General features: G+C 51.3%; 2 protein-coding genes across 8 annotated transcripts in view; one reads left to right on the top strand and one right to left on the bottom strand.

The window, feature by feature from the left end:
- PACC1 (proton activated chloride channel 1) overlaps positions 1-14,940 on the top strand; it is a 168,448-nt gene extending 153,508 nt beyond the window's left edge. For 5 of the 6 annotated variants that reach the window (XM_058700205.1, XM_058700206.1, XM_058700208.1 and 2 more), the window contains 6 exons: positions 2,168-2,377; positions 3,758-3,909; positions 8,843-8,985; positions 9,916-10,060; positions 12,176-12,283; positions 13,986-14,940. In XM_058700205.1, the coding sequence (XP_058556188.1) occupies positions 2,168-2,377; positions 3,758-3,909; positions 8,843-8,985; positions 9,916-10,060; positions 12,176-12,283; positions 13,986-14,147 (920 nt within the window). In that variant the 3' untranslated portion in view covers positions 14,148-14,940. Of the gene's footprint in view, positions 1-2,167; positions 2,378-3,757; positions 3,910-8,842; positions 8,986-9,915; positions 10,061-12,175; positions 12,288-13,985 lie in introns of those variants that run through there. The other variant, XM_058700210.1, reaches the window with a different exon arrangement.
- Positions 14,941-16,405: 1,465 nt separating this feature from the next.
- Positions 16,406-18,069, bottom strand: part of PPP2R5A (protein phosphatase 2 regulatory subunit B'alpha) — a 65,835-nt gene continuing 64,171 nt past the window's right edge. For both annotated transcript variants that reach the window (XM_058700203.1, XM_058700204.1), the window contains exon 13: positions 16,406-17,556. In XM_058700203.1, coding sequence (XP_058556186.1) covers positions 17,424-17,556 — 133 coding nt within the window. In that variant the 3' untranslated portion in view covers positions 16,406-17,423. The remainder of the gene's footprint in view (positions 17,557-18,069) is intronic.

Genomic DNA, 18,069 nt, shown 5'->3' on the forward strand with positions numbered 1-18,069 from the left:
TACTTTGCCTTCCTTCACTCTTAAGAAAGCACAGTGAATTTTTCGTTTCATTTACTTTTCTTTCCAGCTTTAGAGTTTCCATTTGGTTCTTCTTTATAGTTTCTATTTTTCTGTTTCCTCGTAGTTTCTTTTTCTCTATTTCCCCTTTGTCCATTCCTTATCTATATATTTTCCTTTAGCTCCTCCACATGCTGTAAAGTTCCTGTCTGCTGATTGCAACATCAGGTCATCTTGGCTTTGGTTTCTATAGACTGTTTTTTCCTTTGAGCGTGGGTCACATTTTATTGTTTCTTCACATGTCTAGTGATTTTTGATTCAATACTAAACATTGTAATGGTGCGTTATAGAGGTTATAGATTATGCTACAGTCCTCCTGAAGGATTTTGTGTTAGCAGGTAGTGAATGTGAGGAGACTCAAGTTCCGAATTAGCAGTGGCTGAAATCTCCATTCAGTTCTTTTAGTTTTGCAGCTGCTGCTTTTTATCTTGGCCACCCTCTCCCCCCCCCCCCCCCCCCACCCAATGTCTCCAGCCAAGAATTTGAACAGATTTTATTTGCAGATTTGGGTGTTTGCCAGCCCTGAACCCTGTCTACGGCCACCCTGAACCATACCTCATAGAGGTTGGTGAGTGCTCTTGGGCAAAACATGCAAATTATTAAATCTAACCAAGTGCAGAGTCTTTCCTTCAAAGGCCTACTCTTCTAGTTTCTGCCTGCTTTTGCCTTCACATAATTTTTAAGTATTTTGTCCACATTTTGTAATTGTATATAGAAGGGTGATGTGACTAAGCTATTTTGTCACAGTTGGGAGCCAGAAGCCAAGCACATACCCTTTAAGACTTGCATTCATACTCTTCCTCAGCCTTGGGCTGATCCACTGTGGAGGGAACAGGGCTTTTTCTTCAGGGAGCAACAGTTTCAGACAAGGGGTAGAGAGGGCACAGAGCACCATAGGAGTGTCTCAGTCAGCTTGGGTTGCCGTACCAAAGTACCCCAGGTGGGGTTGCTTAAACAACAGAAATTTTTTTCTCAGCTCTAGACTGGAAATCAAAGATCAAAGAGTTGGCAAGTTTGGCTTCTCTTGAGGCCCCCTGCCTTGGCTTGCACATGGCCACCTCTCCCTGTGCCCTCATGTGGCTTTTTCTCTGTGTGTCTACATCCCTGGTGTCTCCTTCTCTGTCTTATAAGGACACTAGTCTTGTTGGGTCAGGACCCATTATTATGCCCTCATTTAACCTTGATTACCTCCTTAAATTCCCCATTTCCAAGTACAGTCACACTGGAGATTAGGGCTTCAGTGTAAATTTGTCAGGGGGCGGGGTACACATAACTTAGTCCATAGCAGAGCAAAATCAAGGCTGGGCATGGTCTGAGAGCAGGCAGGAGAGACAGAGCTGTGTTGGATGGAAGGAATCAGAATACCTTTAATCAGTCATTAAGTCATTCACCATATAAATGCGGAATGCTGCTGTGTTCCAGGCACATAGTGAAGGGCTAATGGTTTAGTATGGATGGACACGACTGGCCCTGGCCCTGTTCTCCGGAGCTCACAGCCGAGGAGGATAAAAAGACGTGTAGACAGACTGTGTGATATTGCAGTGACGATAGAGGACGTACAGGGTGCCTTGGGAGAGTTGAGGAAGGGGTCCTCAAATAAAGCTATGGGTCAGGGAAGGCTTCCTTGAGAAAATGCCTTTCTAAACTGAAACCTGAAGTATGAGTCAGGAATCAGCCGTGGAAGAAAAGTGCTCCAGGCCAGACACAGGGATTGGCAAATGTGAGGGGCCTTAGGGTTGAGGGGGGGTCTGCATGCTGGACAAACAGAAAGTCATTTAGCACAGCTGGAGCTGGGGACCCTGTGGGAGCCGGGTGGTCAGGGAGAAGCCCAGAAAAATAGGTTGGGGCCAGCTTCCTTGTTGAATCTTAACTTTGTCCCTCCAGATGGGAGATTCTTAAAGAGAATAGCTGTGTCTCCTTCCTCTTGGAGTCCCCTTTCTGGCACAGGAAGTGCATAGCGAATGTCAATAGGTGCCACGTGTTATGATTTAGGGGTGTGTGGGTGACCTTGCCTCCTTGGTAAAGCAGGTCAAGGGCCTGGAGATTGCCAGCTGCCTCTGACCTCACCTGCCCCAGGGCTCCGGGTCACATGTGTGGTGGTGTTTTTCAGCCCTGGACAGCGAGTCTGCCTCTAGCAGCATCCGCTTCAGCAAGGCCTGCCTGAAGAACGTCTTCTCGGTCCTGCTCATCTTCATCTACCTGCTGCTCATGGCAGTGGCTGTCTTCCTGGTCTACCAGACCATCACAGACTTCCGCGAGAAACTCAAGCACCCTGTCATGTCGGTGTCTTACAAGGAGGTGGATCGCTATGACGCCCCAGGTAGAGCCTGTCCCGGAGGGGCATCAGGGCCCAGGTCTGGGGCGTTGGCTTGCAAATGAGCCACCGTTGCACTCCCACACCGGGCTGGGCACCGCGGGTAGGCAGAGGAGCCGAGCACAGTCAAGGTGAAGAGTACACACCCAGAGAGCTGCTGTCAGTACCCAGAGGAGCATGTCGTGTGCCAGGGAGAGGGGTGCACAGAGCCTGGAGTGGTCACTGCATAACTGGGGTGGGCACGGAATGCTTTGCACGGAGATAGGATTTGAGCTGGGCTTTGATAGACAAGAAGAGAGTTTTTCTGGAAGGGGGATTAGCAGGAGCAAAAAGTAAGTGTAGGGAGGCAGAGGGCTCCTCTGGAGAGGATGTGTATAGCCCGGCTGGAGCCGGAGGCCAGTGATGAGGGGCAGGGGAGGTGAAGCCATTCGGAAGTGGTTAGGGCCCTGCCTGGGGAGGGGGCTCACTGCTGTTCCTGTTCCGGTGGGAGGCTGGGCCCTGAGGAGGCCGTCGTCTCTGCTGTAGAAAGTAGTGTCTCCTTCAGGGCAAGCGGGGCTGGCTCTGGGCTCTGGAATCGTGGGAGTGAACCGGGAGGCGTGCGCTCCGTGGCCTCGGCTGTGCCCCACTGGTGTGCGCACGTGCTGTGCTCGCAGGATGCCACAGTTCCCCTCTGGATGGCCTGCCCACGGGGCACAGCCGGTCTCTGGTGCCTTCCACCTGGGCTTCTTGAAAGTGTGCCGCTTGTAGCTTCTTCACCCATCTTTGCCTGTCTCGTGTTCGTCCCTCTTTGTGTGTCTGTTTTGGTCCCTGTATCTGTGGGCTGTACTTTCTGTTGCTGATCTCTGGGTCTCTCTGAGCTCTGCCCGGGTCTGGTGCCACATGCTGCTCTCATGCTGCTCTGTTTTCTCTCCGTCAGTGGAGCCCCACGGTGAGGTGCTGGGGTTGGGGCGGGGGAGGGACCTTTGGGGTGTGAGTTGCACACCTGGAGGCCCCGGCCAGAGCAGGAGGTGAGAGGCACGGTGACAGGTGGGGAGTCCCGCAGCCGAGCCGAGGGCCTTGCAGTGAATCCGCCTGTGGATGGCGGCGCTGCCGGGCCCGGCCGCGGAGCGCCCGCGGGGTGTGCCGAGCAGGGCGGGGAAGTAGGCTGGGTTTCGGTGCAGGTGCCAGGGAGGCTGTGCCCCAGGCCAGGAGAGGGGCTTTCTGAGGGCAGCAGCCGTGGCTCTCCACCCTCCATAACCCTCTTCTTCTCCCTCCTCTGCCATCACCCAGAGAGTCTTGAACTTGGGTTGTTGGTGGGTGTGAAAAACTGTGTGTGATGTGACTGTGGGGATACGGTGGGGGACCGTGACTTCTGACACTCCCATTTTCCTGTTCGTGCTCCCCTAGGTATTGCTCTGTACCCCGGTCAGGCCCAGTTGCTCAGCTGTAAGCACCACTACGAGGTCATCCCGCCCCTGAGGAGCCCTGGCCAGCCTGGGGACATGAACTGCACCACCCGGAGGATCAACTACACAGACCCTTTCTCCAACCAGACTCTGGTAACTCCTGTCTCCCCACGCCAGGCCTGGGCAGCGCACGCTGTCCACCCCGCACCCCGCAGCCCCCGGTCTTCTTCCTGCCACGAGGCCACTCACACTCCCCTCGTGCAGGCCCTTGGCCCCCAGCGACCACGAGGCCGTCCCAAATCGGGTCATGGCCATGGCTGGCTGGCTGCATCAGGCAGGGCTGTGAGGGCGTCAGCATTCTCTGATCCTCAGGGATTCCTGACAGTGCGATCAGATCCTCTCCTTGCTGGAAGGATGCAGGGCGAAGCCGGTGGGACGTAGTCAAGTGAGTCCCATTACGTGACTGCCCAACACAACTGCCAGGGTGCATTTTGAAAATAAAGATTCCTAGGTTCCGCGTGGGGCCAGTCAATCCTAGGGACAGGGCCTGGGAATCCATGTTTTGAAATAAATATGTAAAGAAGCTGGTCTGGGAACAAGGACCCCAGCACTGGCATCACTCACAGCTCAGCCCAGCAGGGTTGGGGGGAGGTGAGGGTCAGTGACACCTGCACAGGGTGTCGAAGGCAGGGAAGGAATTTTACGTTTATGTACATCTTTTTGCATCCCGTATCCTCGTTTCGGAAAGGATTGAATGGGACCGAGTGAAAGCTTTCTAGATCAAAGTGAGGAAGGAAGGGTTTTCAAGGTAGAGGAAATAGCAGGTTGCATTTGTGTCTGCACTGTTACAGTAGTTGGGTGTGTGTGGAGGGTCAGGTGCCCCCGGGAGCGGCGAGCGGCGGGAGGCGAAGCTGCGGGTAGAAGTAATGGCCAGGTGAGGAGAGAGTGAGTGGTCTGCCCTGGAGCCTGACTTGCCCCCCTGGGTCTAAGGGTAGAAGAGTCACACTGAGGTGGTTCTGACGACCTTTGTTCCAGGCCTCCTCCTGAGATCCTGCTCAAATGGTTCCCTCGCCTGCAAAAACTGGAACAAAATAAAGTATCCATAAAAGTCCCACAAACCCAGGAGGGGTATCACCAGAGGACTAGGCGTTTTGAACCGGTGTAAAATAGAAGTTGGGGCAGGTGGGTGGAGCAAACAAACCAGAGAAAGGCCGCGCCCTACAGCGGGCGCAGGAGAGGCTTCAGGAGAGGTGAAAGCCTTCCTTCTGGCTCCCAGCTCCCGAGTCAGCTCGCCCAAAGGGCAGGGCAGCGGTCAGGACAGTCATCATGGGACCAGTCATTATGGGACCAGTCATCATGGGACCGGGTGGCTGCTCTCCTACCCTCCCAGGGCGCGCAGAGCTGCTGGGGACGGCGTTTCCTTCCGGGTACGAGGCCCAGGGGCCATTCATATGTACGCAAGCTCTGGGGAGGTTCCCTGCTTGGGCACTGGGGCAGCAGAGAGAAACGGAGCAGAACTGGAGACTGGGCCTCCACGGTGCAGGGGAGGGGACAAGTACCGGGAAGGAATCTTCACACAAGAGACACGCCAAGTACCTGGCCTGGCATTGCCTGCCTGCTGCCATGGAGCGTCAGCCCCAGGCAGGGGCGCCGTGGGAGAACTGGTGAGGACAGCCACACCCCAGCCCTAAGCTAGTCACCCTGGTCCTTCTTTCGGGAGCGGGAATGGACAGCGAAGGCTTGCTAGACATTTACGGGAAACCGACAGCCTAGGAGAGGACCAACAGGAATAAAAGAGAATGGACTCCAGAACAGGGCAACGGATGCTAATTTAAAGGAAAGGGAGAATAATTTGTAAACATTTTAAGGAAGAGCTGGATGTGCCATAGAAACACCATGCGGATTCCCGGCCGCTTCTTGCCGGCCGCTCTGGGAAACATACCAGTCGGAGGGCCGGGCAGCGCACATGCGGGTCTGTGGGTGTCCTTCCTGTCGGTGCCCCCTGAGCGGACACTTCCCAGGAGCCTGTTGCCTTCATTCCCAAACCTGTGTGTGCTGGTGGTGCTTACTGCGGTAATTACGTAAATATTATAAACATCCATGAAATAAGAGCACAAAAGTTATTTTTTAATATATATAATTATTTTCAGTTTATTCATTTATTTTGAGAGAGAGTGCACGTGGGGAGGTAGGGACAGGGAGAGAAGGAGAGAGGGAATCGCAAGCAGGCTCCACACTGTCCAGCCTCAGAGTCCAGTGCAGGGCTCGAACTCAGGAACCGTGAGATCATGACCTGAGCTGAAACCAAGAATCCTGGCTTAACTGACTGAGCCAGTCAGGCGCCCCAGGGAGAGTTGTTTGTATGGAAACTGCAGTGAAGGCAGTTACTGCGGCCAGCTCTGGGTGAAGGTCAGTATTCTCCAGCAGTTCTAGATGTGGTTCCTTTGGAGAGGAGTTCTGCCCTCAGGCCCCACAGTGGCGGAGGATGAGGAGGAGGGATGGGGAGGGTAGGGGAGGCCCCCCCCCCCCCACATGTGCTGGGAAGTAGGGCCTGGCAAGTGGCAGCAAGGACATTCCCTGAGTAGGGGGGAGGTGTGGCTCATCCCATCTCGCACCCAGGGAGCACCTTGGTTAGATGTCTGTGTCCTTGATCGCCCCTGGCCTTGGCCACTGGGAGACTTTGCCTGGGTAGAGATCCTCCGGCCCCATGCCTGGGGTGGACTTTAGAAAATATGCCCTCTGGTGCACCCGCTTCCTGCTGTGTAAGCTGACACCTTGCAGACTTGGTGCTTGGCTTGTGGGCTTGTCCTTTACTCTGCTCCAGCTCCGCCTCCTTTGTTTGTAGTAGGAGGTCTCAGAACCCTGTAGGCTGCTGGCTGTCTGCCTCCTGGCTAGTCTGTGTGAAAGTGACAGGCGAGGGCGGGGGTTGTGCTCATCTGACCTGCTTTGTCAGATTTCAGATTCTCATTGTTTTCTAGTGTCTCTTGTGCCCTCGGTTTAGCTAACTTTTTTTTTTTTTTAACATTTATTTATTTTTGATAGAGAAAGAGTGTGAGTGGGGGAGGGGCAGAGAGAGAGGGAGACACAGAATCCAAAGCAGCATCCAGGCTCTGAGCTGTCAGCATAGAGCCGGACGCAGGGCTGTGAGATCATGACCTGAGCCAAGGTTGGAGGCTTAACTGACCGAGCCACCCAGGCACCCCTGGTTTAGCTAACTTTTACCGCACACTTTGCTCTGCCACAATTAGGGCCACCGTCTTTCCAGCTTGTAGGACCGCCTGCCGTATTCCCACTGTCCAGATGTTAAGTCCTTGTCTCTTTTAGATGGTTCCCACAGCACTCCAGTTCCAGAAAATAACTTTGTGCATCGGGCAGAGAATAGACTAAGCTCCTGTGCAAAAGCAAACACCTCAAACAGACCCAGTGGCTGAGACCAGAGAGAAGTCTGTTTCTTTGGAGCCGGTCAGGTGTGCAGGCGGTGGGCATGTTGGGCCATGCCGCCTCGCAGGGCAGGCAGCGATGGCTTCTGTCTGCCACTCCATCTCCCCGTGGTGCAGTCTTGGTCCTCGTGGTCAGCCATGGCTTGCCAGCACGTGTATGCGTTTTCCGCTCTGGGAGGGTGCGACGTGGAGGACAAGCGGTGCCCTGTTTCGGGGCACAGTGTGGAGTCTCATGAGTCACTTTGGTGCACATTCCAGGAACGTCATCACATGGCCACGGCCGAGGCCAGAAATGAGGCTCCAGCAGGGTGACCATGCTGCTAAAATGTGGGATTGGGGAAGCGGTTCTAGTTCTCCAGGAGGAAGCGGGTAGTGGGAACAGTGTGCATTCTCTGCTGCCACTCAACGTGTCATGGAAAGGTTGAAAATAAATAGATGGACAGAGGTTTCCTGGGAAAAATGCAACAAGAGGCAGAACAAGTGAGTGGGCACGTGAACATCAGTCACACTGCTGTACCGGGTGCCAAGGGTTACAAGAGATGTTTAATTTAGATAAAAAACTATACTATTCTCCACTAAGAATTAAGAGTTACAGATCTTTGCAAAATAGCATTCCTTTTGTATGTTTTGGGCAAAACCTATTAGGAACAAAAAATTCCATTGCCTTGAAGTGTGACTAAATGCACACGTTTCTCTTTCGCATTCGCGGATCGAATAGACACAAAGTGGGATAAGGATTGAGCGGCACAATTCGTTAATGTGCAGTGAGTGTGCGTGTAGCACCTGTGCCTGATGGTGCCCGCTCTTCCACATCTGGAGAGCATTTATGGAGGTTACTGCGGTACAGATGTTTATCTGTAATTCATTAATCTGTAAGTCAGTTACGGTAATTAATCTGTAAATCCAGCATCATCACAGTTAAAAGTCCCAGTTGGTTTTTTCATGGAATTTAACAGTCCAGTTTTAAAGTACATGGAGAAGAACACGTGTATGGCAGTCACCCGCTGGGGGTGGTGGTAGGAGGCGCGTCGTGGAGGGGACCTGCCCGGTCAGATGGCAGAACAGTGCAGACCCGCAGGGATGAACTCCGCATCTGTCCCTCGTCTGGGGAGCGGGAGGTAGGTCCCTCTTTCACACCAGATGCAAAACTGAAAGCCACGCACATAAAACGTCTGAATGTAAAAAAGTTTAAAAAGCGCTATAAGAGAACATCGGTGTAATTTTGGTTTTCCTTCGCAAGCAAAACCTGGAAGCCATAGAGAACAAGATTTACAGATATCACTGTATCAAATTTAAAGCTTCATCTAACAAGTGACATTAGAAACAAAGTTAACGGCAAAGCGACAGACCGGAAGAAGACATTTGTCTGCATACTGGACGTATGTTAGCGTCCCTTCCGAGGGCGTCTGTAGCACAGGCAGCCAGCGAGGAAAATGAACGGAGGACGGTTGCTCCCAGCGCTGGGCCAGGCGCTAGCCGCAGAGTCGCGCTGTGGGGCTGAGCGGGAGCCAGCCGTGGGCAGCAGGAGGGGTGGCCTGTGGTCAGCTGGGGGCCGCTGGGCGAGGAGTTTGCTGGTCACCCTCAGTGTCTCTGGGGCCACAGGCGGGGCTCCCACAGGGCTGATTCCGGCCCTTGTCTCTCTGCAGAAATCCGCCCTGATCGTGCAGGGGCCCCGGGAAGTGAAGAAGCGGGAGCTGGTCTTCCTCCAGTTCCGCCTGAATGAGAGTAGCGAGGACTTCAGTGCCATCGATTACCTCCTCTTCTCGTCTTTCCAGGAGTTCCTGCAAAGGTGGCGTTTCCAGTCCGTGCCGGGCTTGCCGCACGCCGTCTCCTGTCCGCTTGCTCATCCCGGGCCGGGGTGGGCAAGTGGGGCAGTGATGGGGGCCCGACTCCAGGGACTGACCTGGAGCCTAGCTGTCCAGGAAACCTGGCTTCACTAAGGAAGCGGGTCTGGTGTGGCGAGTGTTCGGACTTAGAGGCAGAGGCTTGGTCCTGCCCGTTCGGGGGGCTAAGGCGAGAGGAGCTGCCTTGGACCCTGTGAGCTCCCCGAGGGCAGTCCCTGCCTCTGCCGGGTCTCCCCTGTGGTGTCGTGGGCAGCACGTCCAACGCGCAGTGTGTTTGCCACACGTTTTTAATACGGGGATGAAGCTTCTTGTCTGCGTGGGGGACACACTGGGACCCAGAGTGCCCACTGGGGGCGGTAGCCACCCCGGAGGAGAGGCGGCTCCCCCGGGGTGATGAGGCCATGGGCCACCTCCCCTACTCATGTACTACTGCTCCGTCCTTCCTGATCTGGAGCTTGGAGCCTCTGCTGTGGCGTCTTCCACCCTGTCTGCCCCCCAGCATTCCCTCTGCCCTCCCTGCGTGGAGCCGAGGAGCTGTCCTCCCCTCACTGGGCCTCCCAGAGGGAGGCTGGCAGCCCAGCGAGGGCTCCCCAGGGCCACCGAGGGCCAGAGTTGTCATGCTGGTGGGCGCACCTGCCCGCTCAGGGCCAGTGCTCTGGGAGCAGGGGTTGAGGGGACCTGCCTCATGGCGGGTGACAACTCTCCCTCTGTTCGGAAGCCTAGAAGCAGAGCTTGGAAAGGAAGCAGGAAGTGGGCCCTGTCCTCGTGGCGGTAGCCGAGAAAACTGGCTTGGAGTATGGGCTGGAGTTTGAGTCCAGCCGACTTTGAATCCTGCTGTTGGGCCTAACTTGGCCCCTTCTTCTCTGTGCTCCCAGCCCAGACAGGGTGGGCTTCATGCAGGCCTGCGAGAGCGCCTATTCCAGCTGGAAGTTCTCTGGCGGCTTCCGCACCTGGGTCAAGATGTCCCTGGTGAAGACCAAGGAGGAGGATGGGCGGGAAGCAGTGGAGTTCCGGCAGGAGGTAGGTGGTGCTGGGTGTGCTTCGCACCGTTGGCCGCTTCCACCCTGGAGTCCAGGGTGGACAGAAGCTTCGCAGGAGAGAGGACCTTGGGGAAGTCGTATGGTGAGAAGGGACCCCGTGCCAGGGAGCGGCCATGTCCCGCAGGCTGGGCACGCTCTAGGCCTTTGCCTGGGCTGCAGCCGGTCCTCCCCAGACACGTGGGCCAAGCAGGGACGCCTGCATTTCACAGAGCAGGTGGCGTGCCCAGCACAGTCCGTGTTCTTGGCCGTCAGAGGCTGCTGGCCTCATGGAAGATAGAGGACTTACAGGGAAGACAGACTAGATACAGTGGCCTCCGAAGTGTGGTGCACGTGAGGGTCCATTGAGATGCATGAGGAAAATATTAGCTTGCTTTTTGTACTAATTTCTTGACCTCATCCTTTTTCCGTTTTTGAGTATTTTGAACATTAGAAGAAGAGTAATGTTTACGTCACTTCTGAGGAAGTCCTGTATGTGGGGTATGTACTCAAAAATGTGTTACTAATGGGAAGTGTGATCGAAAGCTTTCAGCCCACTAGCCTGGAACCAGGAGATGTGCCCGAGGTTTCTAGCCACGGTCTCAGCAGCGGATGGGGGAGGACCTTGGGAACGGGCCTGGCAGTGGGGATGGGGGCAGGGGACATTTTGGTTGCCGTGGCAGGGCTGTTTGCCAGTCATCACTGAAAGCGAGGCTGCACCCCTACCTTTGGAACTTTCACCTCCGCGGTGGCAGCCCCCTTACCCACACCTACACCCTGAGGCCACCGTCCTGTGTATCAGTGGCCGAGTGCCTACAGAGGTAGCAAGGGAGTCTGTTCTGAAAACTTGGCTCCTCCTTGGAGGTGTTTCAGCAGGCTGGACCCTGAGGGGCAGCACTGGGAAAGGCCTGGGTTGGAGTAGAAGGACCTACTCCCAGTGACACGGGGCTGTCGTTGGGCAGAAGCCATGTGCTCGTCCGGGCCCACCCCTTCCCTGTGCCCTGGCCTCTCAGACTGGAGAGGAGGAGGGTTTGGGAAGGGCTTCGGGCCGGTTTTCTTCAAGAGGACAGGCTTTGTTCCTGCCTCAGGAGGTGGAACCTACCCCCCTAACCCCCGGCAGTGGGTCCCTAAAGTGTTCCCTGTTTGTAAGGTAACTGTCACGTCCTGGATTTTTGTTCCACACTTTTCTCCGAGAACTCCGGAGATCTTCCTCCTCTGGCCCCACAGCAGCCGAGGAAAGGAGCCTCGATGTGTTCACCGTAGTCAGGTGCAGCCTGGGTCTGCCCGGCTCGCCCCACGGTTCAGAACCCAAAGGGACCTAAGTCCCAGCGAACATGTCCATTTTACCATGTTTGTGCCGTTCGTGATTGTCTAAGTTGGAAGTGTTTCGGTGGGTGACATGAACCCTTTTGAACAAAGTTGAAAAATGTTTTTTATGTAGTGTTTTAAAGTTTAAAATACCCACGTCTTATCTCATTTGATCCTGACCACACCTCGGTGATGCCAGCATTTTGTCCGCCGCTCTGCAAGTGGCGAAGCGGGAGGCTCAGCTCGGTGGTGGAGCCGGCCCTGTGGCCGGGGCTGGGCTCTGCCTCTGGCACCGGCCGCTCCCTGTTACACCACGCAGATTAGCAGCTTCTAGTAATCGATAACCAGATCTTACCAGACACGCCTAGTAAATACTTAACCGGGAGTGAGTGCTCAGCCCGGCGGATCTGTGAGGTTGTGCTTTGTCTGTGTAAGACCTGAAGGGTTGAAAGACTTAGCTTTTAAGATCAAGTATTTTGAAATTCGAGACTTTTATGACTTATAATTGGGTCTTCACATGATGCTTTGGATACGTTTTAATCATGAGTCCAGATATCTAAGGACAGATTTTGGTGACAATCCAGGACACCCATTGTACATCCCAGATGCTGTTTTCCCAGAGAACTGGAAACCGAAGTCTTGGCCCTGGTTCCAGTTTCAGGATTTGTGTATGAGATTTTTGGCTTTCTCCCTCCAGAAGATGATGTGAAGAGAACCAAGGACCAAGATCCCCTAACTTCCTTCTCCTTTCCTGCAACCCAGGTGAGGCAGGGGCGCATAGGTGGTAACACTTTCTCCTCTCTCTACCTAGACGAGTGTGGTTAACTACATTGACCAGAGGCCGGCCGCTGAAAAAAGCGCTCAGTTGTTTTTTGTGGTCTTTGAATGGAAAGATCCTTTCATCCAGAAAGTCCAAGATGTGAGTATTACTTAAGGTTACAAGAGCAAACACCCTGTGCTGAGGTATTTTGGCTCATCCTTCCAGGCTGTCCTCCTCTTCTCTCATGGCGCAAATCATTTTTTCATTTATGACATTCATGTCCTGTATTTGTGTTTAATCTTATCATCACTAGACAGTTGTCCCCGTGAACGTGTGGGCTTCCTCTTTTGTCCGCCATTATTTATGTGCTGCCTGGCAGAGTGCTTAGTACAGAGTACTTGCTTAGTAGTATTAAGTGAGTGGAGTGAGTAGAAAACCTGGATTGCATTAAGCTAATGTCTAGATTATTGCTACGGGAAGCCATTCTTTTTTTTTTTTTTTTTTTTTTGGAAGCCATTCTTTTTTCATAGGTCTCTGTTGGATAATAATCATTATTTGTCAGAGCAGAAACGTACAAGTAAAAATGAACACTGCCTCAATTAATGCCAGATTCCCAGACGCAGTCTCGGAAGAGGAGGGATGATAAGACAGCTTTGCTAGAGGAACGTTCTGGGGAGACACCATCCCCCGGAGGCAGTCCCAGATCTGACACTGATTGGCGTTTAGGTAATCCCAGAACGTGCTGATGTGGTCGGAGCTCAGGGGAAGCGCCTTGCACGGCTGAGGCCCATGTGGTGGAGGGTCTGTGTGACCTGTAGTGCTCCCTGATCACGCACCTCCACCACGAACCGGGGACGGGAAGGGCCACTTATGCAGGGGCGCGTGCGGCTCGCTGAATCCGGATCTGGGTGGAAGAGTGAACGTCTTCAGTTCTACACGTGAAGTGTGTTAGCACACATTTTTCACTTACGCCATTCAGTAGGAAGTGCCCATTGAGACGAGTAAAGCCCACGCTCGAGGCCTGCTTTTCTCATCATCACTCTGCTTCATCATGGTCCTGAACAGTGGTGCCGGTGTAACCGTTTTGTATCTGTGGACCCTGAGGCTCAGATTGTCCAAGGTCACCCTGCTGAACAGACTTGAAAGTGCTGTGGGTACCATGCTGGGGACTCAGAAAGAAATCCAAGCTGTGACCTTGACCCAGAAGCGTTTAACATTTAGTGAGTGTAGTCGATAGCTGTGAAGTGACTCGTTCCAGACAGTAAGTAGCTGCCAAAGGGCTTTGTGGGATAAATGTTTCTGCCAGAGGGTTTCTCGGCTTAGTGGTCAGAGAGGGCTCCACGGAGCTGTGAAGGATCAGTGAACTCGAGTAAGAGGAAAGCATCGCAGGCTGGGGGGCTCAGGGCATGGCCTGAAGGCAGACGTCCGGCGGGTGAGACTGTCACTGGACTGCGTGGAGGGCAAGTGTGAGTAAGTGTGAGACGGGAAGAAAACGAGTAACTGACCTTCTGGAGTAGGTAGTTCTGGGGAAATTTGTCTCCAAGCCACTTCTGGGGATTAGTCTAGAAATCTAAACCTCAGTACTGAGTATCTGATTTGTGCAGAACTTTTTTGAGAAAGTTTATTTTTTTCAGGATCACTTTATAGTAGGAAGGGATTAGTATTTTTCTTCTCAGACTTGAGCTGTGCACATTAAAGGTCTAGTCAGAATGAAGTAGAGAGTCATGGCCGTTTTAGAACCCCAAGTGTTTTTCTTGTCGCTCCAATAATCTGAGGCAGGAGGATCTTGACAGTAACACTCACGTGACCTAGGAATCCAAGTTGAGGCAAACTGATACACTTGTGTTCGTTTGTTTTCCAGATAATCACCGCCAATCCTTGGAACACAATCGCCCTGCTCTGTGGGGCCTTCTTGGCGTTATTTAAAGCAGCGGAGTTTGCCAAGCTGAGTGTGAAATGGATGATCAAGATCAGAAAGAGGTACCTTAAAAAAAGAGGTCAGGCGGCGAACCATATAAGCTGAAGTGGCCTTGTGTTCGCAGAACTGCTCACAGCAACGGAAGTTCTGGTCACTTCCGCGCGGAGAAAACGAGCCGCTGGCAATCCTGTGCTCACTTGAAACGGGCCTTGCTGGGAGGAACAGCCTGCCAGCCTGCAGCTTCTAACCTGGCCCCAAAAGAGGATGTTTAAAGCCTGATGGAACAGATCCAGTGGGTAACCTAAAACTTATTTAAGTATTTAAATTATTAATGAACAGATGACGAGGGATTGTGGAAGATGGAATTAGATCTGTATCAAGTTTTCTGAAGGTTTGTGGAAGTTGCCTTTCTTCTTACTTGGTTTGGTGCACAGTTAAGCTCTAATGGGGTAATGAAGGCTCTACTTTTTACTCTAGCTTCCCCTTCCGCCCTAGTTTTCTAAAGTGGACAGAAGAGTGTGATTTTTTTTTTTTCCCCCAAATCCTGACTCTGCAGATGTACAGGTTATGCTTTGAAACCTCTGCACCCTGTACCCAAAGGCGAGAACCCCATCGTCTCTGACGTCATCTGCCAGTTACATCATCTGGCCTCTTGGCACGCTTTCTCATTTGTTAAATAAGAAATGGGACTTTTTTGTAAAGCTACTAGAAACCAGGAATACGATTTCTTGTGGACTGACTAGCCACCTACCTGTCTGGCTAGAATATTTGTTGATGGAGGTGTAAGAGTGCAGAGTCATTAACATGCAAAAGCACTGGGACATATGTACATAGGTGCCTACTCAATGTATCTTGATGATTTTATTAACAGGTAAATAAAAGTTAGGTTAATGCAAAAGGAGTCAGTGTGCCAGTCTGAATACCTGCTAAGTCAGTAGGCACCGGTACACTTTCATTCTGTGACCAAATGGCAGCGTGAGCTCGGACTCCCAAGATGGAGGGATCTGGACTCCCGAGGTAGGTCATGAATGCGTCCAAGGAAGGGTCGGGGTGGGGTGTGGCGATGGTTGGCAGGCAGGCAGTCAGGAAGAGTGACAGAGCTAGCTGCGTAAGTGGGGTTCTCGTCCTGTCCTATAAAAGCAGCTGAGAAAGGGGTACTCAGTGTGACCCCCAAAGCCTTCAGCTTAGCTTTTGACAAAGATGAGTACTGAAGTGTTTTTCACATCGGCCGATTTAAGGTTTTGAGAATTGTCTGCAGAGTTTCAAATTACTTACATGCCCCTTTGCTCCAAAGAGGACTTGGTAACACTGGATTTCATAATCTGGCTTTAGGTAGTTTAAAGAGGCATTATTAAAGGTAAACTTGTGCCAAGAAATATTCCCTGGTACTTTGCGATGCCAGAGAAGCATGCACATTCATGCTAGCCTAGATCTCGTCTCTGTGCAGTCTTTTTGTGAGGCAAATGCGAAGCCAGGCAGAGAAGCTTACGTTAACAACGTTGGAAAACGTGTGTATGTGTTCTGTCTCTAAAGGTGACACCGCTTTAGTAATACTTCAATATCTAATAAAATTAGCTCAAATAAACACACTAAAACTGCATTTCCTGTATTGTGGAAAGTTGAGAGACCTCTTAAATGCACTTTAGGATAAGTAGATAATTAGGAAGTATTTTTAGCTTGCCAAAGAAGAAAACCTTTCATAACTACAGCTGCAGCCTGTCAGAATCCACTGTGGCTGCTCTTCGGTGAAAGAACCGTGTAAGTCTTCCACTGCGTAGACATTTAGACCTAGCCTTCACTTTCTGGAAAAGGCAGGGGCTTGCCTTTGACTCTGTGTCCTGTAGTAGGCTCACCCTGGTCTTCCAGGGCTGCCCCCAGCTGTAACACTGGCTGGCCTTGGGTTAGTGTGGCCAATTCGGCCAGAGCCCCTGGACCTGGATGGCTGGGGGAAGGTGGCTACTGGAGATCATCAACTGTGAGCCATGCACCCAAAGGAAGAGTTTCTCCTGGGGCCACAGTGAGTGAAAAGGGATGCTTGTACAGTGACCTAGGAATAGCACGCAAAACGCTGGACGACTTCATGAATGCAAAGGAGTGGAGAGTTTATAATGTCTGATGTCTGACTCTGCCACCGTTTCCCTGAACCACTCCTCACCCAAAGAAGTAGGATTTATTATAAACTTTGAGATTTTTAATTAAAACCGACATTTAAGGTAATTTGAGCCTGTTCTCTGAACATAGAAGGACATGAAGATGAAAGGCTAGCCTAGAACTTAGAATTTGAGGCAGACATTGTATAAAGAGGCAGCAGACTGCTTCTGGATGTCTCAGAGCTGGAAAAAGCAAAGACCACATCGGCAAAATACAAACATAGACTTTATTAAATGCTGCTCAATCCCCCAATGAAGATCTTTCGTTACAAAACAGTTTTCCACACAACTGCAAGTAAAGAGATTGGAATGGTACTCATAACAAAAGAGGTGAGAAATACTTGACCAAGTGAAAACATACAAGACCTCTCTCTAGTCAGCTTGCTCAGAACTCTACAGGGGCAGCCTAGTGCGTTTCCTTTAAATACAGCCAGCCAGTGACCGTGAGTGCTCTGTGTCACCACACTGGGGGACTCAAAGCCTCCTTCCCTGGGTCAGCAGGGGCTGGAAGGAAGGGCAGGTTCTGAGGACTGGAAAGGCCCTGCCTTCAGCCTTTGGGAGGAAGAGGAGGAATGAACTGAGAGGCAGGCTCAGCGTTTACCTGTGCTGCCTCCACAAATCTGGGCTCATTACTGTGGGGAGTTGCAGATGAAGAGGGATATTCTTGAGGAACAATCTAAAGAATTTGGTTTACTTTCCCAGCTTTTATTTATATTTTGTGCTTTAAAAAGCCTGGAGATTTAAGTTTCTGCTCAAATTCCAGAGTGCAGCAACTCTAGTGAAGGAAGGCTTAGGGCAGGTAACTCCCCCCCCATCATAGTTCTTTTTCCTAGGATGTAACTAAGGTCTGCAGCAATGTGAAAAGCACATTATAAAAGGGAAAAATATACAGAGCAGACTACTGTATCTATGTGCAACACAATCAAAAAAAGAATTCAAGTCATAATTCTTACCACTCCCATAATTAGCTCACTCATATCATAGATGATGAAGTTCATTCATTTCTGTGAAACTGTAGAAGTGACACAATAAATCCATGATTAGACAAGGTTACAATATACTGTGGCCATGATACAGCACAGGGCTATGTTTAGTCCATATTTTTCATTTACAGTTGCCAGAAAAAAAGTTGGCCTTTTAATTATATTATACTGAGAGGTTTGTCTCATAATTTTTACATATTTCAAAAAAGTGTACAAAACTGCCTATCGAACAGAGGTGGTGGCTTTTTTTATTCATCACTTGTATTGCTGAGAATACTGTGCATGTTGTAAGCACTGTTCTGCTTTTCCAAAGCTTTCTTTAGCTTTAGCTCCTCTAATTTTTTCCATAACTCTTCACGTTCCAATTCCTTCTTTTTCTCTCTGTAGAGAAACCAAAATTTTTGTAGTCAGAAACCTTTAATTTAGGGCCTGAAGAAAGTTGCTGTTTGGCAGTCTGCTGGAGAACACATTGTTCACCCCCATTTCATTTAACTCCCTCTCCTAAAGCATCTGAGCTCCAATTACTTGGAGCACCTGGTTACTCTTGTCACTCTCCTGTACCAACGCAGAGTGACCCCTTGCTTTCTGCCTGCTACATGTTCTCACTTCCATGACCACTTTGTCATTCATGCTTTATTACGTTCCCTTTCTCACCTAAACCTCTTGCAGTCACCCTGGTTGGCACAGTCACCCTTTTACAGAGACAGAAGGGCTGGCTCTCAGGCTGGAGCCACTTCCAGGTAGAATCACCTCTCTAGCCACTAACCAGTCTCTTACTCTCTCACCTCTTACATGTTATGAGAACTTTAAAGTTTGAATAATCTCTGGAAAAACAAAACTCAAAATATTTTATATGTTTCAACTATTTGATTTCAGTTCGAAGGGAAACAACTG

This window comes from Neofelis nebulosa, chromosome 15 (assembly GCF_028018385.1).
Source record: "Neofelis nebulosa isolate mNeoNeb1 chromosome 15, mNeoNeb1.pri, whole genome shotgun sequence".
NCBI classification, from domain to species: Eukaryota; Metazoa; Chordata; class Mammalia; order Carnivora; family Felidae; genus Neofelis; species Neofelis nebulosa.